The sequence below is a fragment of the Corticium candelabrum genome, chromosome 4 (assembly GCF_963422355.1).
Source record: "Corticium candelabrum chromosome 4, ooCorCand1.1, whole genome shotgun sequence".
In the NCBI taxonomy this organism is placed as follows: Eukaryota; Metazoa; Porifera; class Homoscleromorpha; order Homosclerophorida; family Plakinidae; genus Corticium; species Corticium candelabrum.
In genome coordinates, this window is record NC_085088.1 from 5,676,746 (window position 1) to 5,702,621 (window position 25,876).

The following is a 25,876-nucleotide window of genomic DNA, read 5'->3' on the forward strand; positions in this document are numbered from 1 at the left end:
TGCTGGGGTCACCAACTGGATTGATATGCATATCCTAGATTTAGAAGGATAAGTTATACATGCTGTGTCATGGATTGACTGCAGTGACAACTGCTTGGTTTGTGCATGAACGAAATTTATGTCGGCATGACTACTGAACATGCTAATAACTTATGTGTTTGCATGTGAGCAATTTGTCAACAATACAACGGCGGACTGTTGTCAAGATCCGATGTCCAGGATTAGCCATGTTTAATGTGAATGTGTGTCTCTTTCATAACACTTGCACATGTGCTGTAGGTTCAGGAGCAATACGTAGGCATTACAAGGCCTGTTGTCAGAGAATTTGTTAAGACATGCCTACTGTGTGCCTGTAAAACAGCTCAGAAGTCTATTGCTCCTGCTAAGCCAATCCTGTCTCCTGGGTTTTTGAGAAGAGGGCAGGTTAATCTAATAGACATGAGCCATGATTGTGATGGAGAGTTCAAGTAGATAGGGCACTATATTGACCCCTTTACAAAGTTTAATTTTTTGTGGTCACAGCAAAGAATGAAAGCATCAGAAGTGGCTAAGTGTTCAATAACACATGTTTTCAGCGTTGTGGGCCTACCTGTCATCTTGCAGCACGACAATGGTAGCGAGTTTTGTAATAAGGTGAAATATTGGTTTTGTTTGCTTCATGACATATATCAGCTATCATATCTCTTCATTGTAGATCATTCGACGAGTTGTTAGAGTATGGCCTGGCCATTGCCAGATTATCATTGGGCGGCCTCGTCATCCACAGTCGCAGGGTCTTGTTGAGCAGACACACAGAACTGTCCATCACATGCTCGCAGTTAGAAGAGCAGAGTACCCAGGAACAGGATGGTCAAGTTATCTTCCATCAATCCAAAGTTTAACTGTCTTCATATTTAAAGTTGTACATTAACTAAACGCATATATTTCTTATATTCTTTACAAAGATGCTTTGAATACCCAAAGGCATAGTGCCATTAAAACGTTACCATATGAAGTTGTGCTTGGCCAACCTGCATGTGCTAGAGTTTTTCTAGGCCGCAGTGAGATGGAGATTAATGAAGACGATGTGCTGAAGTTTTGAGGATGCTGGCAGTATTCCTGGTCGTATGTAGTCTTGCATAAATCTACAATTGAATACATAATTATAATGTATATGTGCATGGAGTATTATACGTGGACAGATGGATCAATGGATAGGTGAATGGATAGATGGATGGATGGATGCATACATCATGGATGAATAAATGGACGTATATAAGTCGATGCATAGATAGATATATTGTTACATATAATTACAAAGCTAAATATAAAGATTTTGTGTACTGTGGAGTTTCCATTAATTTTATATTGTAAATTAGTTGATATTGATGGTGCTCCCATTATCAATGAATTTGAGTTTGATGCCAGTGATATGGTTGACAATGCCAGTACTGTTCCAGAAAGTAACGAAGGTGTGAAACGTAGTTACACACATACATGCTTAAATGTGATGGTAACTTCAAGTTTCTGATGTACCAGTAGCTGGTGTTAGCGATGCTGCTACTAAGAACAAGAGCAATAATTGCCATAATGATTTTGAGTTATTGCCAGTGAAGACAATGTCAGCACAATCTCAGAAAGTAAATAAGGTCTGCCGAAAGAAAAAGTGTTCATCTTGATGACACCACACACACACACACACACGCCCGCCCGCCCGCCCGCCCGCGCACACACACACACACACACACACACACACACGCACACACGCACGCACGCACACGCAAGATGTGTGTGATGTGTTTACAGGTGATTTCTATGACCCTTCAATTGAAAGAAGAATTGAGTTTGGTCCTGCTAAAGATAGCCTTGAAGGTGTCAAGACAGTGGAGAGTAGTGAAGGTGAGGTGACACCCAACAACAGTCTGAAGACTATGCACGATTACTTGAGTGACTGTGTACATACTGTTCATTCAGATGAATAACAGTATGTCTGTGTACCGTCTGATGATAGTGTCTGTAGTATATTAGAGTATTGTAGTACTATATACGGGTACTATATACGGGTTAGTTAGAGTGTTGAGTTGTGTTGAGTGTGCAGAACAATAGATCAACCAGAACACTACAACTGGCGACGAGGATAGGCCAGATTGGAGAAGGATCGACCGGCATCCTGAAAGGTACGTTTGATACCACTGCCCGTGCGCTGTTTGGAGCGTAAGGTACACAAGGACCCCCAAAGAGGTGACCACGTGCGCGTTGATATCCCCTACGGAGCTCTGTAACAGTCCCAAATAGGCGAATGGAGATACCTCCAATGGAGCGATTTCAATTTCCTGACGAATCGACGTCTGACCTAGGCGCAAACTGGGAAAAATGGAAGCGTAGTTTTCAGTACTACCTTGACGGACGAGGCATCAACCAGGACGCTCGGAAGAGAGCACTCCTGCTGCATTCCGCTGGACCGCGAGTCCAAACGATCTTTGAGACTCTAGATGACACGGGGAATACCTATGCATCTGCCATCCAGTCACTCGATACCTATTTCCAACCGCTAGTCAACAAATACTATGAACGTTACCGATTTAGACAAATACGGCAACAACAGGGAGAGGCGATTGATCGATTTGTGAGTCGTCTCCGACAGCAGGCCGCCAAGTGCAGCTTTGCAGATTCGGATGAGAACATTCTGGATCAACTGATAGAGAAGTGTGATGGTTCAAGAGTCCGCTCAAAACTGCTTGAGGAAGGTAATGACCTGACTCTGGAAAAGGCAATATCCCTAGCACGTACGCTAGAATCAGTAGCCGCGCAAGAGAGAGACATTTCGAGTCAACAAGATGCAGGACCCTCCACTGAGAGAACCCTTCGAGTAGAATCTACATGGAAGAACAGGCAAGCCAAAAGTAAGGGCAAACCACAAGCGAAAAAGCCACAACACGCGAAGCAGTGCTCACGATGTGGACTAGAAGGCCACGGCCCAACAGACGCAAATGTCCAGCAAAGAAAGTAGAATGCAACAAGTGTCATAAGCAAGGACATTATGCTCGTATGTGCAAGACGAAGAGCAACGGCTCGAAGACTGGTAAAGTCCTCATGACAGAAGAGAGTCAATGTAAACAAGGGGAATGCTTGAGTAAGTCTGATTCAGAGTATGTGTTCGCTGTAAATCACGAACATGCTACAGCTGTTATTCGAATTGGTGGAGTTGATACACAAGTTGTCATAGACAGTGGAGCCTGTAGTAATATTACGTCACAACAAGAGTTCACACGGTTGAAACACAAAGGGATGAAATACAAATCATGCAAAGTGAAGAAAACCCTCTACACGTATGGTTCAACCAGACCCTTGTCTGTAGTTGGGGGATTTGACACAGAAGTAGCGTCAGAAGGCAAACAAATGACAACCCAATTTATTGTTGTACGCTGTTCAGGACCAACATTGCTGGGACGTCAGACTGCACCAGAGCTGCATCTCCTAACGTTAGGATCTGTTCGAGAAGACAACACGCTTGGTCGAAAAGAACTAATAGAGGAGTACAGTGATTGTTTCTCAGGATTAGGGAAGTTGAAAGACTTCCAATTGAAGATACATATTGACGAGTCTGTGACCCCCGTAGCTCAGCAACCTAGACGGATCCCATTTGGCTTGAGAGACAAGGTTGAAGCAGAGTTAAATCATCTTCTGGAAGCAGACGTCATCGAGGAAGTTCAAGGACCGACATCTTGGATCAGTCCCGTCGTGGTGATACCCAAGAAGGGAGGCCAAGTTCGAATTTGCGTAGATATGAGACGAGCCAATGAAGCCGTCATCCGGGAGAGACACCCAATACCCACAGTCGATGAAGTAGTGGAAGAGCTCAGGCACAGCAAACACTTCAGTCGACTAGATCTTAAGAAGGGGTTTCATCAGGTCGAACTGGATGAAACATCACGACCAATAACTACCTTCGTCACCCACAAAGGATTATTTCGATACAAGAGATTGATGTTCGGAGTATCATCCGCCCCAGAGGCATACCAACGTATCATCCAGCAGACACTGTCAGGCTGTGAGGGAACCACAAATATCTCCGATGATATCTTGGTCCATGGAGTTAGCAAAGCCGAACATGACCTGAGACTACGAGCTGTCCTAGATCGGATCAGGGACAGAGGATTGACGCTCAATGCCGAAAAGTGTGACTTTGATATGGATAAACTCAAGTTTATGGGACATGTGATATCCAAAGAGGGTATATCACCGGCAGACGATAAAGTAGCATCTATCATGGCAACCCGAGACCCTAAGACAGCAACGGAAGTACGATCTTTCCTCGGCATAGTAAATTTTTGTGCCAAGTTCATACCAGACTTAGCAACAATTGCAGACCCTCTTCGGAAGTGTGCGAGAGCCAACCAGTCTTTCGTGTGGACAAAGACTGAAGCAGAAGCATTCGCAACTATTAAGAATAGATTACGCGATGCCACCGCTCTTGCTGTGTTTGATAGAACAGCACACACCAGTGTCGTAGCTGATGCAAGTCCTGTAGGACTAGGAGCTGTTCTCTGGCAGGAACAAGATGGAATGAAGAAGCCTATCAGTTATGCGAGTAGAAGTCTGACTGATGTAGAGCGCAGATACTCTCAAACAGAGAAGGAAGCGCTAGGCCTAGTCTGGGCATGTGAAAGATTTAATCTGTATCTGGCAGGTCGGAAATTTGATCTCATTACAGATCACAGACCACTTCAAACCATTTATGGACCTCGAAGCAAACCTTCGGCGAGGATCGAACGTTGGGTTCTTAGACTCCAACCCTACGATTTCAACGTGATCTACACGCCAGGAAAGTACAATATTGCTGACCCCTTGTCACGATTGTCATTGCGTGATCAAGGTGGAGAGAATGACGAATACATCAAGTTTGTGGCAAGAGAAGCCGCACCTTCGTCGATCTCACCGAGACAAATTGAAGAAGCGTCCAAAGAAGACAGTGAGTTACAGTCACTACGAAGGAGTATCCGAGAAGGAAACCAAGCAAATGTACCGGCAAATTACAAGCATGTATTTGGCGAATTGACCATTGTTGGTTATATCGTTCTTCGAAACTGTAGAATAGTGATTCCAACTAAACTTCGGAACCAAGTGTTACAATTAGCACATGAGGGGCACCAAGGGATTACAAAGTGCAAAGATCGACTACGAACCAAAGTATGGTGGCAAGGCGTCGACCGCGAAATGGAACGCATGTGCAGAACATGCCACGCCTGTCAAATTACCCAATTGCCATCCCACCCACCTCCCATGAAAAGGACACAGCTCCCAACAGGTCCATGGATAACGATTGCTGCTGACATACTTGGTCCCTTACCGACTGGTGAATATCTTTTAGTAGTAGTGGATTACTACAGCCGATATTTCGAAGTAGATCTGTTGAAGCGAATTAGAGCTTCAGACATTATCTCCAGGCTAAAGACCACGTTCTCTAGATATGGTGCTCCGTACACCATGATAACGGACAACGGTTCACAGTTCACGGACCATTCCTTCGAACGTTTTCTCAAAGACTATGGAGTGGAGCACAGCACCAGCCCCCCATTATGGCCCAGAGCCAATGGAGAAGTCGAAAGACAGAACCGCACTTTGCTGCACGCTATGCAGACAGCACAAGTCGAAGGTAAAGATTGGCGACAAGAACTTTACATCTTCCTCATGGCATACCGCACCACACCACATTCCACAACTGGAATCAGCCCAGCTGACGCATTCTTTCAAAGGAAAGTACGATGCAAACTGCCAACTTTAGGGTTACAAGATACCCCAGTTTTCGACGGACAGATGCGAGATGAAGATTTGCGAAAGAAGGAGGAAGGGAAAAGACATGGAGATATCGCAGTAAAAGCACAAACCGACGATATAAAAGTAGGAGACAAAGTACTGTTACGCCAGCAGAAGACCAATAAATTGACTACCACTTATGAATGGCAACCTTATAACGTGATCAGCAGAGCCGGAGCAGAAGTAGTTATATCCAACGGGAATAAGACACTCCGACGACACATCTCTCACACGAGACCATACGAGGAAGGACAAACACCCTCTGTACAAGAGAAAGAGTCGACTAACGACCTTGACGAACATTTCCCTACTCAACAGGCAAAACAGACAACTAAAGAAGGAAGACCAAGAAGAGAGAGACAGCCACCTGTCCGCCTGAAAGACTACAGCTTATCGTAGGCTTGACTGACAGACAGTTACTTTGAGTTAGTAATAGAGTAGTGAGAAAAAGGAGGGGTTGTAGTATATTAGAGTATTGTAGTACTATATACGGGTACTATATACGGGTTAGTTAGAGTGTTGAGTTGTGTTGAGTGTGCAGAACAATAGATCAACCCGAACACTACAGTGTCAATGACAGTTCTACTGTTCAATGTGCTTCTGAAATTGTCACTAGTGATGATGACACCAGAAATATGGAATACTACACACATTGATGTGCATGTGTTAATTAAATCTTACTTGCTACTTCAGATGGCTGGTTAGGGACAAGTGCACAGCATGTTCAGAGGAGGAAAAGAGCATTAGTGCACTACAAACAAGCAGCTCAAATAAAAGTAAAGAAGCAGACAAGAAGCAAGGGTGTGCGCCTACAAGCTCACGTTGTAGGAGAATACGTCACGGTCAAGATTCCAACTCGAGACCGAACATCAGCTGATCTTCCAAGGCTGCCAGCTGTAATAGTTGAAGTTAAAGGGACTAAGCGATTCTCGTACCGTTTGAGGTAAGTGTAGCAAATCAAATTTGTTTTTCAACAAGTGAGGAACATAATTCTCAAAACAGGTCATTGCATGGAGTTACAGACAGGCTGTACGATGAAAACACCTTGGAGAAGTATTCTGGGAAAATTAAAGGTCTCGATGACAATAACTGGCAAAGTGATAGTCAAATTTCATTACGAGAAGCAGCAAGACTTGGCCAGACCAAGACAAGGACAACGTGTAGCATACCATTGCCAATGCAAAAAGGGTTGTCTGTCGGCTAGAGCGTGTCCTTGTGTCCGAAGAGGTGTTTCTTGCCACAGCAAATGCCATCATGGCACGCACTGCAAGAACGAAACATCTCCAAAACCATGTGCAACAACCAAACAAAAGAAAGGTCATCAATCTGTTTCTGCAACATCTGCATTCTTTGAAGCTCTATCAAATACTACAACTTCAGTCTCCACTACAACACCTGGACTTACTACAACATATCTCTCCAATATAACATTTGTGTCTACTTTTACCACAGCTGTCTGCACAACGACAATCCAATCTAATGCACGTACATTAGTTCAATCAAGCCAACCAGCGACATCACTTGTCCTTGATCCTAGAGACACTCAACCCAGAACTTCATCCTCCTTCAACACCAGGACCCAGAAAACTACATCATTTGTCTCCTCTATAACACAGCCAAACACATCACCTCTCCTCAAAAACTCCGGCAACCAAGTAAAGTATCTTCGTCACTGCAAGCAACAACACTATCATTTTTTAAAAGACTCATCACAATTCCACCAACTTTTTCGTCTAGTGCTCTAACAAACACTACAACGTCCCCACATACAGTTACCGTTTCTTTAACTTCTCCAGAAAGGACATCGTCTACTGGCCAAGCAGGAACTGAGCAACGTACAGTGACAGTTTCCAATAGAAAAGAGCTAAGTGCTCTACCAACTTCACCAGCCTCGGAGCTAGGTAAAACTAATGATACAATGACTGACTACCAAAAAGTCCACCAAGTATGCTATCAATGGGGCCTGTAACACAGTGCGGATGTCATGATGGTTGTGCCGTGTTGAAGAGATGCATTTGTCGTCGAAAACAGCAACTGTGTTCTCCAAGCTGCCATCGTGGAAGGTGCTGCAATAGCACAATAGTTGATAAATCACGCACAGTTACACTGAACAGCAGTGATAAAGATACTGATGAAGTCAATCCAATTACCAGTAAGATGTGGTAGCCTCAAATGCACTTAACCCTAGAAGATGAACCACATCTAATAAACTCTGAATGGTTGAACGACCAACACATTTCAGCAGCACAAGAATTGCTGAAAAAGCAATTTCCAAATGTAGCTTGTTTGCTGTCACCACTTATCGGAACGTCTAAAGTAGGGTTTGCTCCAGCTGATGTAGGAGCTGTCCACATTCACAACAACGACTGTCTTCACTGGTTAACATCGACAGTTGGAACATTCAACCCAACTTGTGTTGAGATTTTTGACAGCCTGTCAAGTGGACGCCTTAGCCTCTCTTCGAAGACAGCTGTCCGATCTCTACAGGTTGGTGGCAGATGACGATGGAAAATTAGAACGATTGTCAAATCGGTTCAACAGCAGCGGCTAGGAAAAAGAAACTGCGGCGTTTTCGTAATAGCCTTTGCCACTTCCATTTGCTATGGTGTAGAGCCAAGCAGCACAAGTTATTTAGAGCATTCCTTACGTCGCCATCTCCACCAATGTTTAGAGTCTGGAACTATGACTCCATTTCCTGAGTCAAAGCTGTCAGTGAGGAGGGCAGTTGAAACTAAGGTACAAATTAGCATCCACTGCACCTGCTTTAGACACTTGTCAGGATCTAAGATGATCTAGTGCAACAGCTGCAACAACTGTTTTCATGTGAAGTGTGTGTCACGTCCCAAAGAAAAAGCCAGGATTGTTCGTCAGGCAACTTGCGCCTGCCACAGCTGTTTGGACAGATCAAATTAAACAGCACCTGCGAATGTGTCTAAATACTTATTATGTCTCCTTTGTTCTCTCCTACTGTACTCATTGTGTGTGTGTGTGTGTGTGTGTGTGTGTGTGTGTGTGTGTGTGTGTGTGTGTGTGTGTGTGTGTGTGTGTGTGTGTCTGTGTGCGCGCGCGCGTGTGTCTGTGTGTGCGTGTGTCTGTGTGTGCCCATGTTCTCGAAAATTTGTCATTTACCTTAGTTAGGTAATTTGCTAGCGTAACCTATTGTTGCTACTCTTCTGAGTTGTAAAGCTTGTGATCAGGTTGTAACGTTTGTGCTCGATCTGGCTTTTGCTTTAGCCTTAGACAGTAATATATAAATAGAACGAATGTTAGTAATCGCCAGAGTTCTAAATGTATAGTGCAAGTCGAGATATCATTAATAAATGAAGAAACACTAAGACGCTACGTTGGTGTAATAAAACTCACCAGCCGGTGTCTCGCTGACTGTAGGTGTGTTGTAACGCCGCAAGCTCCCCGTCTGTTGTGACTGTGACAACAAAGAAGAGACGATCAGTGTGATATACACTACTGGAGGATATGTTTTGGAGAATATACTAATGTGCCATAGACAAGTGCAGGTGGATATAAACAGAGATCACAATCATTTCTGTTTTGTTTTCAAATATTCAGCTCTAGGAAACACTGAAGTAAAGGCTGCAATAGTCAACAGTAACCATGCAGTTTATCATAATCCTGGCTACTGTTGTACATTTGGAGGAGGTCACAATATTTTCATTTCTGATTCCAGTAATACCAATTCCAACAGCTCCAGCTATTGTTCAATCGTCAGTCTTACAGTTACCCACCAGGTGTCACTTCTAACAACCATTGGCTTGTTGGACAACGAAACTTTCAGATACAAGATATTGAAGTGTTTGGACATTAAACCTGACATGTACATCTAGCATGAGTAATATACAAACTTTGTTATATGTTTTATGCAACAGATATGCATTGTTGTTGCTTGTAGTATATTTGATATTGTTATTGTTATTATTATTATTATTATTATTATTGCTGTGGTTGTTGTTGTTTACATTTCTTTTGCAGTGTAATAGCAACTGGCTGACTTGCTACATCACAATTATACATCTGATCATCAAGCAACTGTGTCAAGTTTATCTGGGCAATTACACTTAGTACATTTTATTGTGTGCATGGACTGTAGTCTCGCGTAGCAGCCAAACCATCTCCGCCTACATCTTTCCGGCTTCTTGATCAAGCAGCATGATCATCATGGCTGTGGGAAGTCATGCTTTTTCTGTCTTGTTATTGCGCTACTGTGTTCAACGCGCTATTCAAAGTCCACAAGATTGACGAACGAATGTCAGTACCATCTTGATATATATATATATATATATATATATATATATATATATATATATATATATATATATATATATATATATATAACATATCTAATGATAGACTCATACTCCAAGGGTGCTGTAGATTTAGTCAACCTGTTTCTCAGCTAAAGTGCATAAAAATGTACTTTTCAGTTTTACTGCAAGGTGGGAACATCATGCACACCTGCTCTGACGCTTTACCAGTTTCGCTAGTAATATCAGCAGAAACTCGCATATGATACGTTGCTAAATGTTTCCTCGATGATAAATTTGTTTGAGTCGGCCGAATGACGTTCACTAGCCATTTCAAGATTTGACGAAGTAGACTAGAATGGATTAAAGTCAACTGCAAAAGTCTAAGAAACAGGTCTATCTTACTGTGGCAGACAAGCACATCACAGTGAGTGTTAATAAATTAAGCAGATTGACACCAGATAGACAATCAAGCAGACATGGCACACACACACACACACACACACACACACACACACACACACACACACACACACACACCGCCCCACCGCTGCCGTCACCACAACTACACCATAGTCTTGTGTAGCCAGGCCGTTCTGCTTATCACACCACAGCACACTACGCTACATTGTCACACTGGTCACATAAATAACCTCTATGCTAAGTCTTACAGTTAAGTGCCACCGTGCATCCCTTGGACGCACAAAATAAATGGAGTGAGCACTTGGAGAAGAAACTGTAAAAAGTATTGTTTTCCTTTTACCTCGACATAGGCAATAAGATGATCACCCAAATGACAAATAGACCATTCACTTAATTAATTTGGCTGCTCAACTGCGCTCGTCACACGATCAGCTATACTTCCTCCAACTATTCATTAATAGTTGCACCTGTATTTGGACTTTGACAAACTGAGATACATAGTAGACATAACTCTCATAGTTATGTGCCCATCTTGCCTGCAGATGCAGATCAACTTGCACATTGTACAATGTTTCTCCTAGTCCTTGATCAGAAATGAATAACAAAAAGTCAGAAAATCAAAATAATCTTTTATCGCTGACATCATCCTTTGAGAATGACTACGATCATACTTCCCACTATTCATAGAAAATGACTAGTCAAAGTCAGCCCTTCCTTCGTATTCCAGTTCTTCCCAGTGACTTCGTCTTAGCCATTGCAACCCAAATATAGCAATGCCAGCTGCCAGTAGCAACAAAATCAAGTCAGCAATCCACAAAGCAAAGAATAATCTAAACGACGTGTACGAGCACAGAACATCAAATGGATCAAGTCCATCATTTTGTTGACACGTTCTAGTCCGTGGGCCGATTGTCGTAGCGAGAAGCTCCGTGCCCACCTCTTTAAGAGGAAGGTTTCTTGATTGCAACCGAGGTAAGACTCAAATTAAAGGCTATCGCACTTTCTTGGCAATTGCGAAAGTGGTCGGTTTTCTTGATACAGTTATTTTTATTAAATGCGAACGAAGCGAGCAGACTTAACTCTGTTTTGCATGTCTGTGCGTTTGTATATATATATATATATATATATATATATATATATATATATATATATATATATATATATATATTTCCAATATTAGTCTTACACTCCCGAGGACTGTTTCTAATTTGATAGGTATAATAGGTGTAACTAAATTTTTCTGGAACTCTAAATAAACGAAAATCTGGGCGCGCAAACTGTTCAGAACAGCGAGGCTGGCCGCGTACTTCACATGCGTGTGTTGACGCGATTTGTTGACGCAGCTTTATGCATTAGTAGTTGTAAACACACATCATCTATAATTAATATAATTTTGACTTTATTTATACTATACATGTCTACCATTGATCTTAATTTACTAGCATATGTTACAGAATAAATTGAAAATTAGCAACACAACTTAATTATACTAAGAAAGCTATCATCAGTTTCCAGCACTGTAAACAACTTCGGCATTTTCAGTTTGTAACATTACATAATACTTTGTACAAACCAGCATGTAACCATTATTAATTGTCTCGCTTACACTTCATCACGAACAGTCAGGTCATCGTCTTCAACATCTAGATCGGTGACAGAAGGATCAGCAGCCGCGGTATTGAGACATTCTTTGCACTTGCAAGCATCAGTACATGGCACGTTGTTCATGAATGACCGACATCTTGCACTATTGCAACCCGATAAATAACTAAGACGCAGCAGTTTCAAAAGAGCCAAGGGTACTGGAGGAAGAGTCACCCATAATACGTTGATGTCGCCATCATTAATTTCTTGAATGACGGACATCTCGCACTATTGCAACCCGATGAATAATTAAGACGCAGCAGTTTCAAAAGAGCTAAGGGTGTTGGAGGAAGAGTCACTCATAATACGTTGATGTCACCATCATTAATTTCACAAACCATGCCCAATAGGACTGGGAACTTCTACATGCTGAAGACACTGTTTCCGAAGGTACACACGTACGCTTGGAAGTTGCTTCTGCGAACATGTTGAACTAATGCATCAAGAGTTGGAGGTAAATCGGCAAATAGTTGTTGCAGTGCAAGAAAGTGATATATAAACGAATTAACACTTTTGAAGGTCTCCTTTCCGTATAGTTTGCATACAAACTATTCACAATTGAATTAGGTCTTCGTCCAAAGTAAGAGACTCTCCTAGACGCTGTATCGCTTGTATGTGGCCACTCTTGTTTAGTTCGAAGGCTCCACTTTTTCCACGTTTCAAAAAAGAGCTCATGGTATCACAGTCTGTCAATGTGCATGCCTTGTAGAGCTTTACAAACGTCACAGTCATGAGTGCTCTCTACGACATCAAAGACTCACTTATCCAAGACCGCATAGTCTTGGGTGTCGCGGATCAGCGTCTTACCACACGCCTGTTAGCGACAGGACATACAGATTTGACAAAAGCTTTAGAGATCTGTCGACCGGAAGAGGTGGCGACAGCGCAGCGTCAAAGGATGGTGACTGATTCTCAGCGAGGTGTCAATGTAGCCACAGTTCATCATGAAGTTGTTGATGAGGATGAAGATTCCAAAGAAGTACAAGTAGATGCTCTTCGGCAATATTCCTCTAGGGGTTCGATGATCAAGGATTGCATGCGTTGTGAGGGGACAAATCCGCCACGGAAGTGTCCAGCTTGGGACAAACGGTGCCAAAATGCAATGGGCTTAACCATTGGAAGTCAATGTGCCGGACGAAAAGGGTAAATGTAGTCCGAATGGCGTAAGATGGAGTACCTCAAGAAAAAGATACGCTTTCGCAAAGAGATGAAGAGGCATCATCCACTCACTCTACGACAAAGCTAGGCCCAGTCTATAACTTGGGCATGATTGGATCCATTCAGACATCGGGAAAGGCTTGGCGGATTTCGTTACTTGCAGTCTGTAGTCATGTTGCAGCCATCATGTTTACAGTAGAAGCTGCCTGTAGGCTAGGATATAACCAAGTGTCCTATATATCTCTGCCATGCCAATGGAATCAGACCTACAAGACAAAGGTATTTCTCAATAGCAAACTCAGAAAGAACTACATACATTTCATAGTGCTCTCCAATTTTGTTGTGACCAGGTTACTCCTTGCCAGATTGTTGAAATCGAATTTGTCAAACCAGTTCGATCAAACCTGAAAGACAATACAAGTTTACAGAGCCTCTTCCAGAGAAGAGTCGGAGATTCCCAGAGGAAACAGGTCCTCAACATCAACCCCTATTGCCTCTGAAGAGTATACTTACCTCTTTACAAACAGTGGTTCCCAATTCCTGCCTCTACAGTATTTCAAACAAGTCAGCCAACTCTTTCTACACGACACAATGTGTCAACCTGCCCTGAATCAACTACAACCAGTAACCAGCAATGCCTCTCCATATCAACTAGAACAACAACACATGTTGTTGTTGACTACAGTAGAAATTAAAGTAGCTCTTCTGCATGTAACAATACAAACGACCTTCCCACTGTCAGCCAAGAAACAGCTATGTTCTTGACAACTTCCGCTACCAGTCTTCACACAAACTACCCTGTAGTCCTCTTGCATTTCCTTCTTTGCCATCTAACAAATCTACCATACCTAGTTACGAAACACTTCCTTGTATACAATCACACGCAGAATCAGAAGACCATCTCCCTCCACCACTGACAAATCTCTTTGCAGACGAATTTCAGCAGTTGGACAAAGATGCCTCGTTGGAAAAGGCTAAAGAAGTGTATCAATCTTTATCTATCACAAAAGACGAGACGGTACTTGTTCAGAGAGAAACAAGAATGAAAAGGCAATGTGAAGAATGGTGCAATCAGAGAAAAGAACGACCAACCGCCTCGGCTTTCCATGACGTTCTTGTGAGAAAATGAACTACCAACCCTGAATCGCTAGTCAGACGCCTCCTAACAAGAAAAGACATCAGTAGACTTCCTGCTGTCAAATGGGGAAAAGAGAATGAGAATACTGCTCGATGAGTACATCCAGCAAATGTCTACAACAAATCATTAGTTTGTGTGTAGAGGGGCTGGTCTGTCTATAAACCCACTGCACCCTTTCCTAGAAGCTAGACCTGATGGTGTTACAATGTGTCAGTGTTGTGGGCAAGGCCTCTTGGAAATAGTGTCCATACTCACGGAGAGACAATCATCCACAGGCATTAGTAAGAAAAAGAGGAATTTATCTTAAACACAATGGCTTGAACAAATCCCACAGGTACTACACCCAAGTACAAGGTCAGAGAGCAATATGTGACAAACAGTTTTGTGATTTTGTGGTGTGGACTAAAAGAGGCATATCCATTCAGAGAATATACAAAAATGCCCCATTTTGGGAAAACTCCTTAAAAAGCTTACAGCTTTCTATGTGGAACACCTGCTGCCAGAACTCATGACACATCATCTCATTAGTTGACATGTGGAAAAACCAGACCAACCAAAGCTGTATTGTTGGTGTAAAAGAGAGTATGGCTCCATGATTCTATGCGACAGTCCTTCATGCAAATATGAATGGTTTCATTTTGCATGTGTTGACATCAAAGAAAGGCCAGATGGGTCATGGTTCTGTTCTGACTGTAATCAGTAATAAAAAATACAAGTGTATGCAGTCATGAGAAACTCATAATTATTGTTTGTCTGTATATAATCTAATTTCTGTAGTATCTGATACATCAGTCTGAAACTAATGGTGGATGAAGATTTGACAAAGCAGCACATATAACAATAATTTGTCTATAGTAGCATACTCTGTTTCCATAGAACTTTTAAGAATATGGACAACGTTGATGGCAAAACTCTATACACCTTCATCCTCCCAATTGCCCTTTCAACGTAAATTCTGACCCTCGACAAAGACCTTGATGTTTCTACTTCTCTTTGAGAAAGTTGGGATTTTCCCCTAGTGTATGGTGGAATAGCTAGAGAAGCACCACACATTGCCAGTTCATCAGATATATCAAAGCCTCGATCTGCAAGGACCAAATCACCAAGTTGCAAGTGTTGAAGAAAACCACTATGTGTTGCCAAGTGTTATCTGATACGCGGCCTCCCCAGCATTTTGACACAAATATTACTGCTCCTGTAGGGCTGATGGCTACAAGAAACTTGAACGTATTATGGCTCTTGTAATCTAAATATGTCTGAAAACAAGCTAGCATAGAAGCTGGTCTTTCAATGAAGACTTCCGAGCAATCAATAATACAGGTAGTGCGACGATATCCTGTTTTAAAGTACGATGAAGAACATCTCTGTTCGGCCACTGAATCAACTGACTGAGTTCTCTGGATGCTACATCTAGCCAAATCTAGATGTGGCACTGCCAGCCTCAATTTCATAAGAAATAGCAAGAACTGATCATTACTCGACAAGCCACAGCCTGTAGCAGATGTTGATATTAAGGGACACAAAAGATTTAATAACGTTGTAAAAACTGAGTAAGATGGAAGTCCAGTAAAAAATCAAAAGTGCGTTCACGAATTAGAGCGACTGGTGGAATGTAGGGTACACCCTAAGGCGTGGCGTAGTGCTTGTGTAAACGGATGTTATGTTGTCACAGAAGGCAATTAACATCTATGTTTCAGAGTGGATGGTGTCAATGACAAATTAGGTAACTCTAGTATTACATGAAAGTGTAAGTATGAATGTGTTGCCTCTGGCTGCCTCGCTGGCTGGAAACGCGGTTTCCTTCATGATGCAATGATATACTAAAAATTGTCCTTTTGCTATAACCCATGACTACAGAAATGGATGTTTCTATGCGCTCACTGGTTGTATGTGTCAGTTGCCTCTTCTAGGAACAGCTATATGTACGAGATACATACACTCATTCACTTCTGGCTCAGCGAAGCGTCTGAAAACCACGAGAACTTGACTAATTTGACCATATCAGAACCAAACTGACCAGCCATTTAGTGCATTTTTGAGCGTTGATGACATCACTATGAGGACTTTGACCTTCCTAGTTCCTCTGACCTACACTATAGTCAGAAATGGGGCTTATCTAGACTAAATGGTGAACTTCAAAATTCTTCTTGGTTACCTAACCATACAACCACCTGACTATAAAACACCAGCCACCATTTACTCAAATTAATTATCACTTTGATTTTGTTGGATTTACTTCTACTTACAACTGTGTTCATCTATTTTCTAATTTCTGTATGGCAATGCACAAAGGGAAACATCTCAGAAGTATTGAAAAGACCTGGGTGCTTAAACTGCATGACTTCTTTAAGAGAGAAATGCAGGAAGGAGTTATGCTGTTGGACAAGCCAGCTGACCGTGTAGCTGAGGCTATTGGTATAAATAGGTCCACTGTATATCGGATCTGCAAAGAACAGAAAGAAAAGGGAAATGTCAGCAGTCCAACGAAAAGAGGTAAAATGGAACACAGTGGATCACTTGAAGAGTACACAGACAATTTTCAAGGTGTCATTAGACGCAGAATACATAGATTCTATACAGACAAGACCTTCCCTACCATGTCGTTGCTGCATGCAGCTTTAGTACATGAAGTCAACTACCCTTTCTCTAAGACAAGTTTGTATAAGACAGTACGTAAGATGGGTTTTGCCTACAAAACTATGAACAGGAAAAAATGTCTCTACGAGCAAAATCGTATCTTAACAGCAAGGGTCAACTACCTGAAACAAATACAAGGATTCAGAGAAAGGAATAGACCCATTGTATACTTGGATGAAACATCGCTACATCAACACCACACTTTGGAAAAATGCTGGACAGACTACGATGGAAAAGGTGGATTAAGAATTCCTAGTGGAAAAGGGAAGAGCCTGATTATTTTACACGCGGGAGGAGAAATGGGATGGACACCAGAAGCAGAGTTGGTTTTCGTGGGGAAAAAAGACACTGGTGACTACCACAATGAAATGAACATTAGTCATTTTATGGAGTGGTTTGAGCATAAACTTTTACCCAATTGCCCACCTCAATCAGTTATAGTTCTAGACAATGCAAGGTATCACAATGCTGTAGTAGAAAAGATCCCTACGAAGTCTTCCAGAAAGCAAGATATGATTGACTGGCTGGCCAAACATAAAATACTCCATGAGCCCAAAATGTTGAAAGTCGAACTGTTTGACCTAATCAAGAGATCCAATCCCATTTCTGTGTACCAGACGGATGTTCTAGCAGCGAAGTTTGGATGCGACTGTCTACGGCTACCCGTGGGACACTGCGAACTCAATCCCATTGAGCTGGTATGGGCACAGGTAAAACGACATGCTGCACAGCACAACACAGGGATAGCTGGGTTTACCATGGAAAACATCAAGCGCCTGTGTAGAGAAGGTCTAGCAAACGTTACTGTGGAAAAGTGGGCAAACTGCGTGAAGCACGTACGTGAGAAGGTGGAGAAGCATTACAGGACAATACACGGTGTTTTAGACGACGTTGTAGAGCAGATGGTCATTGAAGTTGGTCCTGAATCAGAAGATTCGTCGTCGTCGTCTGAAACTGAAAGTTCCAAGGATGAAGACTAGAAACGGATCCTAGACGCACTCATTCCTAGCTAACTGACACCCCAACTGGGAAGTTTACTGTGTTGGGTTACTGTTAACAGCCTGCTAGCTATAACAATTATGTACTTTGCTTTATGCAATTAAATCTAATCCCGCCTTAGCCCCGCCTTTCTCCCCCCTAACTCATTAAAATACAGGAAATTGGCTCTAGTAACTTCAGTTACATTTCTGTAGCCTAACTGTGAGTGTAATTAGATCCGGCAAGTGAAGAGCTTTCGATTGATACCAATATCCGCCCGGAGGGCAACACCTTTGTCGCGCAAATGGCCACATTCCACCAGTCTCTCTAATGCGTGAACGGACTATAGTCTTTTCATCATTGTTCATTCAGTACGTAGCTAAAACCATGTATGCTAAGTCTATCTGTTACAAGATAGTGATTTATGTTAGTGGAAATACAAGCCAGAAACGAGAAAGCTTGATGTTAGGGGCGGCCGCTTAGCCGGAGTTGGCCGCTGCGCCAGACAGTATAGTTTGCTCAGTCAGGACTTGCGCAACAACCCTGTGATGTTTCCCTCCTTTTCCAATGGCAACTCCAGACTCACGTGTTCGGTTTCGTTACACGGATATGCGCTAATCCACGTCATGCGGAGTACAGAGTTAATAGGTTATTATATAATAATTTAGTCCGTGCGTTTAAAAGGCTATAAATCTTCTAGCGCATTCGCTAGAGAGTTCGAATGTGTCTAGTTACATAGAGATGGTCTCTATAGTGCAATTAAGTCTGGTTGACACGCGCAAATCTACAGTCTGGAGCTTTCCTGATCTTGTCGCAGTAACCAACATAAAGTACAAAGCGAACTACGCTGATGTGTTACGGTCTAGTAAAGTAGACTGAGTAGTTTAGTAGGTCAGCTAGCTATATAGCTGGTTGACGAATGGAACTCGTAAAGCTAAAACAGGTCATGCATCTCACCATACGAAGCAATGAGACTGGATGTCTATTGGTTACAGTTCATCAAAGAAGAGGCCATTTCGTCAAAAACAGTCGGGGGGTGTACGCGTGTTAAAAATGTCTAGACCTAAGTAAGTGATTGATGAAATATTAAACATTGTTCTTTCAACGCCAGAATGAATTTAACACATACTTTATTTACCACACAGACTAAATTTAACATGACATTTGCGCTTTGCTTTGCTGCTTAGTAACTTAATTGTTTTACATGCAACACTCAACACATTGCTATTTTGATTACATGTTCTACTTAATGAGACTTTTGACTGAACACAGTGTTCTCGCCAGAGGCGGCAGTGCCTGCATTTTGCCGGTTGGGAAGGAAAAATGCCGGTTGGGAAGGTAAATATAGCTGATTTTGCCGGTTGGATGGATTACAATTATTGCCAAGTAAGAAGAAGGGACTATGGTTGTGGAGACAGCCTGCTGTGAAAGCTAAACAGCTACATGTCAGTAGGGTACCTCACATGTTAATTGCATTCTCACCTTGCCATTGGCACGTGTGCACCAACAGGCTATCAAGATAGGAATGCCATTTTGCAAAAGACACCTGCACATCCACATGTACACCTGCACCTTCTCTTACAAGAATGTTGTAACTCATTTCTTTACTAGGGCCTTGTATATAAGGTGTCATGGTACATCTGAATAGCTATATAACCTATAGTTGAAGTTTCTGTACTAGTAATGGCTGCATGTGTCACATACAGTGACGCTGCATGTTTCACATACGGTGACACTAAAATCCTTACTGCGCATCCTGGATACTGAAGGTATGGATCTAGCCTCAACAGCAGATAGTGGACCTCCTGCAAAGAAGGTGAAATTGCCATCTGGCATGCCGGCTAGCTACACAACATGGGCAAGTACTCGGTCGTGGCTGACCTACCGGCTAGGTGAAGATGGTTCACTGCCAAAATTGTTCTGTAAAGTGTGTTGCCAGCGGTACGATAAAACAATGTTACCTGGAGGACACAACAGGGGAGCATGGTCTACTAGAGGCTGTACTCGACTGAAGCTAGACGCAGTAAAGGAGCACGAGGAGTCTTGGCTACACAAGCAAGCTATTGGTCACAGCAAACAAGCTGCACGTGTAGCTGAAAGTGGTGGCATTCAAGGAATGCAGATACAGCACATCCGAAACAAAAACAAGCAACAGGATGCTGCAATGTTGAAATGCCTGCAAGCTCTGTACTGGATAGCAAAGGAAGATATTGCTTTGAGGAAATGGCATAGTTTGAAAGAGCTACTAGGCCAGGTTGGTGTTGATCTCTCCGCTATCAGACTGGGTAAAAATGCACACTACGACAGTGACCAAATACTAGGAGAATTTCTGGAAGCTCTCGCTGAAGTAGTTCATGATGAAACATCGTCTCTTATTCAGCGATCTGCATTTGTGGGAGTCATGGCAGATGAGACAACTGATGTTAGCAATATCTGTCAGCTTGACTTACACCTTCGCATTGTTTGTGATGGTGTAGTTAGGTCTCGTTTTGGTACTTTCCAACCCGTACCTAACACTACTGCCTACACTTTGACCAATGCAATATGTGAGTGGTGTGAAGACCGTGGAGTCAACCTCCGTCGTCTGCACTTTGGCACAGACGGAGCAAGCAATTTTACTGGCCGCCACAGTGGCGTTGCCAGCCGAATGAAAGCAGTCAATCCACATCTTGTGCATGTGCACTGCGTTTGTCACCGTGAGGCCTTAGCAGTATCTGACGCGTGCAAAGACGTCCCCTACTTAAATAACGTATTCCAGCCAACGCTGGGAGGAGTATTTCGCTTTTTTCATAACTCGCCAGTGAGAGAAGCAGCTCTGCATGCTGTACAGGTACTGTTTGACAAAACTGAGACTTACCTTAAAGAACCCAAGTTTGTACGGTGGTTGTCGCATGAGGCTGCAGTAAAAGCCTTTGTAAACTGTTTCCCAGCATTGATAGTAGCTCTTAGCCGCGAAGCCTCTGAAAGAAAAGACGCTGCTGCAAAGGCATACCTTGCTCATATCTCAAAGGTAGAGTTTGTTGCTTCCTTGCTAATGCTTCAAGATTTGCTACCTCACCTGACTCGGCTTTCGAAAGTGTTTCAAAAATCCAGTTTCAACTTTAGCGATTTGCAGCCAGCACTAGATGTAGCTATGGCATCCGTAGAGCAGCTCCGAATAATGCCAGGGTCTAACGAGCAACAACTTGAACAGTTTCTGGAGTCTGCAAATCTTACGATCCGAGACTTAGATCTTAAGAGACGCAGATGGAGAGAAACAGTTCGAAATACTTATTTTGATAAACTTGAGCAAGGTTTGAGAGACCGATTTCCTGCAATGCCGTTGCTTGCAGCATTAAGCATATTTGATCCTGTAGCAATTATTGAAATGTCAATGTCAGACGTGTCTTCTTTTGGCAACGATCATTTGGAAGTTTTATTAAACTTACTCGGTCAACCTCACCAAGTTAGTGTTGACGGTGTTAAGGAAATTGTTAGGCCACTTGTAGATTCTGCGGATACCAGAGTGGAATGGGTACATGCAAAATCTGTCATCAGAGCAGACACACGATTTCATCAGTGCAAAGCTAGTGCCGAGCTAATAGCCACACTTCATCGACATTATTCATGGGACCTACCAAACCTTCTCAGTGTTGCTGATTGGGGTTTAGCTATACCATTGTCAACTGCAGATAGCGAACGCGATTTTAGCAAGCTCAAAATTATAAAGAATGCTCGTCGAAACCGTCTACAGTATGCTACTCTCAATCGATTGATGCAGATATCTGTTGATGGTCCTCCAGCAGCAGAATTTCCGTTTCAGACTGCTCTGTGGAAGTGGCACGGGAAAAAGACAAGGCGGGTACCCTCTAAAAGCTACACACCGGTGTCTGTACCAGCAGCGTCTCAACATTCTGTAACAAAGTCGTGTTCTAGCAGTTCAATGCTTGTTCCAATTTCGGCTACCACTGGTTCACCTGCTCCAAGTCCCCTTGGGGAAATACTCACTGACCCCCTACCACCTGGCAGTACCAGTTCTGCCGTGCCTACTGTCTCATCATTGGTTCCTACTTCATCACCTGTGACACTTGCAAAGCAGAAAACAATCAAAACATTCTTTTCCAGCGTAGCGTCTTCAGAGCAATCACCATCACCGTTGTTACTGAAGGAAAATAAACAACACCGCACACTTCCAACTAGCATTACAGTATCAGCTGCTGTTCCTGCTGCATCTGTTCCTTGCAGTACAATCCCTTCGGATGTAACTGATGAACAATTTGGACGGCAAGTGGTTTTGCTTCCACGCCATCAATGTCAGAGTCGTATAGACGGTAGAAATGGTTCAAACGCGTGCACAATAATTTGTGCCTTGTTTTGCAAGGAACTCATTTCAACCGAATCAGCATTGTGTGGCAATTGCTCTCACCTTCAGTCAATGATGTGCAACTGCATGATGGAAGGAAACAAGATGTACGATCGATTAGGACTAACAGGTATGTACTCGTGCAGTGAAGTCGTCAACCTCAAACCTGCAATAGGGGTTTCAATCTGTCAAGACTTCTTTATAACGCCTGAACAGTGTCATGAAATTTTTGACAACCTTCAATCACAGGCAGAGTGCAACGTAAATGGTCGTTCTGCAGGCGTGCTAGTGATTCATCCGTTTTCTTTTGCTGTAGCAGTAGACCGTGGACTTACAGTTTTTTTTGACAGCCATTCTCACGGCGAAAACGGTGCTCTTCTTGCTATTGTTTCGTTTGCTGATAGCAAGGCTTATTTCGAGAAGTTCCTAAACACGTACTATGCTTTCTTGAAGTATGATGGCAGTGTAAGAGGAAAGTACGCTCAACTTAGTATATTGTGCCTCTAGCGGTAACTGACAGAACATTCTAATACGAGTTATTATCATAATGATTGAGTTAATTAATAGTTGGAAACGTAGTTGCTACGTGATGCGTCTTCTACTTCTACGTCTCATTGTAATTTCCAAGTAATAGCAACATTGCAGCAGAAATACATACACAGAAATTAGCTGTTTCCGTGCAGAGTACTCCGTTTCTCTCTCTCTCTCTCTCTCTCTCTCTCTCTCTCTCTCTCTCTCTCTCTCTCTCTCTCTCTCTCTCTCTCTCTCTCTGAGCGCGCCATATTCCTGGTCATCGTTTGCAGTTATATCAAGTGTCAGTGACTAAGGTTGTGCTATTTCTATCTGTGATCCTGACGTGAACAAGTAGAAGATTGCAATCTTCTCTTCGTCTCAGTCTTTTCCGAGGCACCTCCTTTCTTTCCTCTACTCCGACCGCCACTGTCCTTGTTCCTGTGCCCTGCCGGACTGTGCCTTGGTCTCACTCACTTCTTGATGGCTCAGACAGGCAGGAGTGTTCAGTGGATGTGTCTGCACGTACTATAGGTAATGTATACATACTGAATTGTGTGCGGATAGTGTCTATATCACCTGTACCATCCTAAAATCTAATGCAAGTTAAAGATGACCTAAAATTAGGCAATGATGACGTCATCATCCGTTATTAATGGCGTCATAATTCAATTAGCATTGCCGGTTGGGAAAAAATCCTGGCTAGAACACTGGAACAGCCATTTTTTCCGCTGGTCTGAAGAACACTCTGTCGAAACGTTGCTCTAGCGATTCTTATACTCATGTTACTGTCATTTTCACTGTATTGTCATCAATATTATAAATAAATTTGTTTAACATGTCCAAGTCTCATTCGCAGCCTACGCCAGTATTCCGTTCTCGAACTCTATCTAAGACTGTACTCTCTCTTTCCCAATCAACACAGTCCGATAACGTGAGTTCTTCTGTCTGTCTGCTCGTCGTCTCTTTGCTCTGTTCCTTTATCTGTCGCGTCCTCTTCGATGGACCGCCTGGAGTTACAAGTCCGTGTATTTTTACGAAGACCTTTTAGTCTTTTACGGAACAGAGTTTCACCACCTATTACAACAACGGCAGAATTAACAGCAATGAATAGAGAAGCACACAGCGCTAGATCCTCGGCTGGTGTACATGCACACCAAACGCTAAGACATGTGAACAGTGTACGTGAGGCAGCTGAGGAACAAGAGGCACGAACGCTCATGAATTGGACACCGTTGAAAATCCCCTCACGTGGTGATTACGCCTTACCGTATTTACACAGCTACCGTCTAGCCGCAATCATTTAGGCCCCACAGCTAAACAGGCAGAGGTTGTCGCAATGAGGTGACCCCAGAGCTGCCAGAGCCAAAACAAAACATTAATTAATGTGAAAAAACATGCAAGTGCAAATGTAGATTAGGCGTCTCTGTTCGCTCTGAGTTTGGATACCGTACAATAATCAGCCACGCACAACGAAAATTCAAGCTGTCAGACTGCAGAAACACTGGAACAAATCAAATGTTACAAATCACGTAGCCTCGAGCGCGTTCGCAAGACGTCTGGTTGTTGGTTTTCTCCTATCTGGTTGAGCAAGGCATATATCACAAGACCATCATATGATTCCTATCGGCGGTGCGTCATGTCCTCATTCAGACGGCACTGGGTAACCATTTGTAGCTACCACCAAGGAAAGCACACCGAATGTTTAACGCGCCTACCAATTACACAACGAAACTAAGGTTCTGAAAAAGGTCTGGTCTACACGATCACCATTTTACTACGCCGCGATGTTGTGGGCTTCGGCTTGCACGCCTTTCTTTGTCTTTTTGCGGACAAACGAATTCAGGGTAGAATCCGTGGCAGCCTTCGATGCTTCTGTACGAACTCAGTGCTGATTACGATTGCAACTTGCCAGTAGTGAGCCTCCACTTAAAGCAGGCGAAAACTGACCCTCTCGTAGCGGGATAGACATGTTTCACGGACCGATCAAGTCAAGAACTATGCTCAGTATCCGCCCTGCTAATCTATATGGCGCTTAGAAGAAATGCCCAAGGCCAGCTGTTTCATTTATGCCAATAGCACATTCCTCTCTCGCAACAGAGTGGTCGAGGAAGGACAGCGAACCTTCACGGCAGCAGGTTTAGACTGCAAATGTCTTACCTGTGAGAGCTTTCGGATTGGCGCAGCAACCACGACGAAGGCAAACTATTAGACGATTCTTCCATCAAAGTACTTGGGAGATGGAAAGTTCTGCCTTCGAGTATTATTACATAAGAATTTTCGACAGCACTCTAGCAAATTTTTGCGCAGACCATTGCGTAACAACTTGCGTAATTCACGTCGAGCTAAAAAATATAACTTAATTCTACAATTTAAGTAAAGCGGTAGCAGTTTCACGCAATCCAAATTGGACATCGACTATGCATACGTTGATCGTGAAGGACAAAGCTTGGGCAACAGTATAAACTGATCAGAAAAAGGATCCAGTGGTTTCAGTACCATGCCTGGGTTAGACATTTTCAAACGGAGAACGCGTAAGCGTTATCAGATTCCGATCTTTGCGCAAGGGCCAGATCTTCTCATCTATCACCTGCCTTAATGTCAATGAACAAGATAAATGTGATAAAAGGCAAATACAAAGATTTATTCATCAAGACTCGAAATGCATTGCACATGCATGAGGACAAAGAAATTTGGCATCAAAGCTGTCACAATCTACATGCTATTAATAGTTGTGTTACGAATATGGTCAGGGGGAGGAGCCATACCGGCGTTTGGCGAACTGAGTCAATACGTAATGACTGGATTGCGATTTACCGGTAATAAATAAAACGTAGTCATCAGACGGCGTTGAGTTAGTCTTGGTCAGATGTGTAGAGGCGCATAAGTGCGTTAAAGTTTTAATCTGTTCTTTAACGTAGTAACGAGTATGCTGTGTTCTCACTCTCTCGAGTGTCAGGCCGCCGAGCGATTTTTTAAGGTGCAATCGGA

General features: G+C 42.9%; 4 protein-coding genes across 5 annotated transcripts; all 4 read left to right on the forward strand.

Moving 5' to 3' along the window:
* Nucleotides 1-5,237: 5,237 nt before the first annotated feature.
* Nucleotides 5,238-6,346, forward strand: LOC134178858 (uncharacterized protein K02A2.6-like). Its single transcript, XM_062645766.1, has one exon. It carries the CDS (start codon nt 5,263-5,265, stop codon nt 6,193-6,195), a length of 933 nt encoding a protein of 310 aa, XP_062501750.1. The 5' UTR covers nt 5,238-5,262; the 3' UTR covers nt 6,196-6,346.
* Nucleotides 6,347-12,818: 6,472 nt separating this feature from the next.
* On the forward strand, nt 12,819-13,277 carry LOC134178384 (uncharacterized). The gene has a single exon (XM_062645261.1). The coding sequence runs from the start codon at nt 12,853-12,855 to the stop codon at nt 13,267-13,269; it is 417 nt and encodes a 138-aa protein (XP_062501245.1). The 5' UTR covers nt 12,819-12,852; the 3' UTR covers nt 13,270-13,277.
* Nucleotides 13,278-16,700: 3,423 nt separating this feature from the next.
* Nucleotides 16,701-18,912, forward strand: LOC134178482 (uncharacterized). The gene is made up of 2 exons (XM_062645357.1): nt 16,701-17,835; nt 18,788-18,912. The coding sequence occupies exons 1-2, from the start codon at nt 16,701-16,703 to the stop codon at nt 18,910-18,912; spliced, it is 1,260 nt and encodes a 419-aa protein (XP_062501341.1).
* A 635-nt stretch (nt 18,913-19,547) lies between these two features.
* On the forward strand, nt 19,548-23,152 carry LOC134178590 (zinc finger protein 862-like). 2 transcript variants are annotated; one of them, XM_062645464.1, is made up of 2 exons: nt 19,548-22,636; nt 22,692-22,741. In XM_062645464.1, exons 1-2 carry the CDS (start codon nt 19,805-19,807, stop codon nt 22,695-22,697), a joined length of 2,838 nt encoding a protein of 945 aa, XP_062501448.1. In that variant the 5' UTR covers nt 19,548-19,804; the 3' UTR covers nt 22,698-22,741. The 2 variants fall into 2 exon arrangements, with proteins under 2 accessions (XP_062501448.1, XP_062501447.1); XM_062645463.1 differs by having other exon boundaries at nt 19,557-23,152.
* The last annotated feature ends 2,724 nt before the right edge of the window (nt 23,153-25,876 follow it).

Coding starts and splice junctions, on each gene's coding strand:
- LOC134178858 (XM_062645766.1), top strand. CDS start 5,263: ATGAAAAGGACACAGCTCCCAACAGGTCCATGGATAACGATTGCTGCT.
- LOC134178384 (XM_062645261.1), top strand. CDS start 12,853: ATGAGTGCTCTCTACGACATCAAAGACTCACTTATCCAAGACCGCATA.
- LOC134178482 (XM_062645357.1), top strand. CDS start 16,701: ATGCACAAAGGGAAACATCTCAGAAGTATTGAAAAGACCTGGGTGCTT. Junction 17,836..18,787: donor GGAAAACATCAAGCGCCTGT/GTAGAGAAGGTC, acceptor TGGTCTCTATAG/TGCAATTAAGTCTGGTTGAC.
- LOC134178590 (XM_062645463.1), top strand. CDS start 19,805: ATGGATCTAGCCTCAACAGCAGATAGTGGACCTCCTGCAAAGAAGGTG.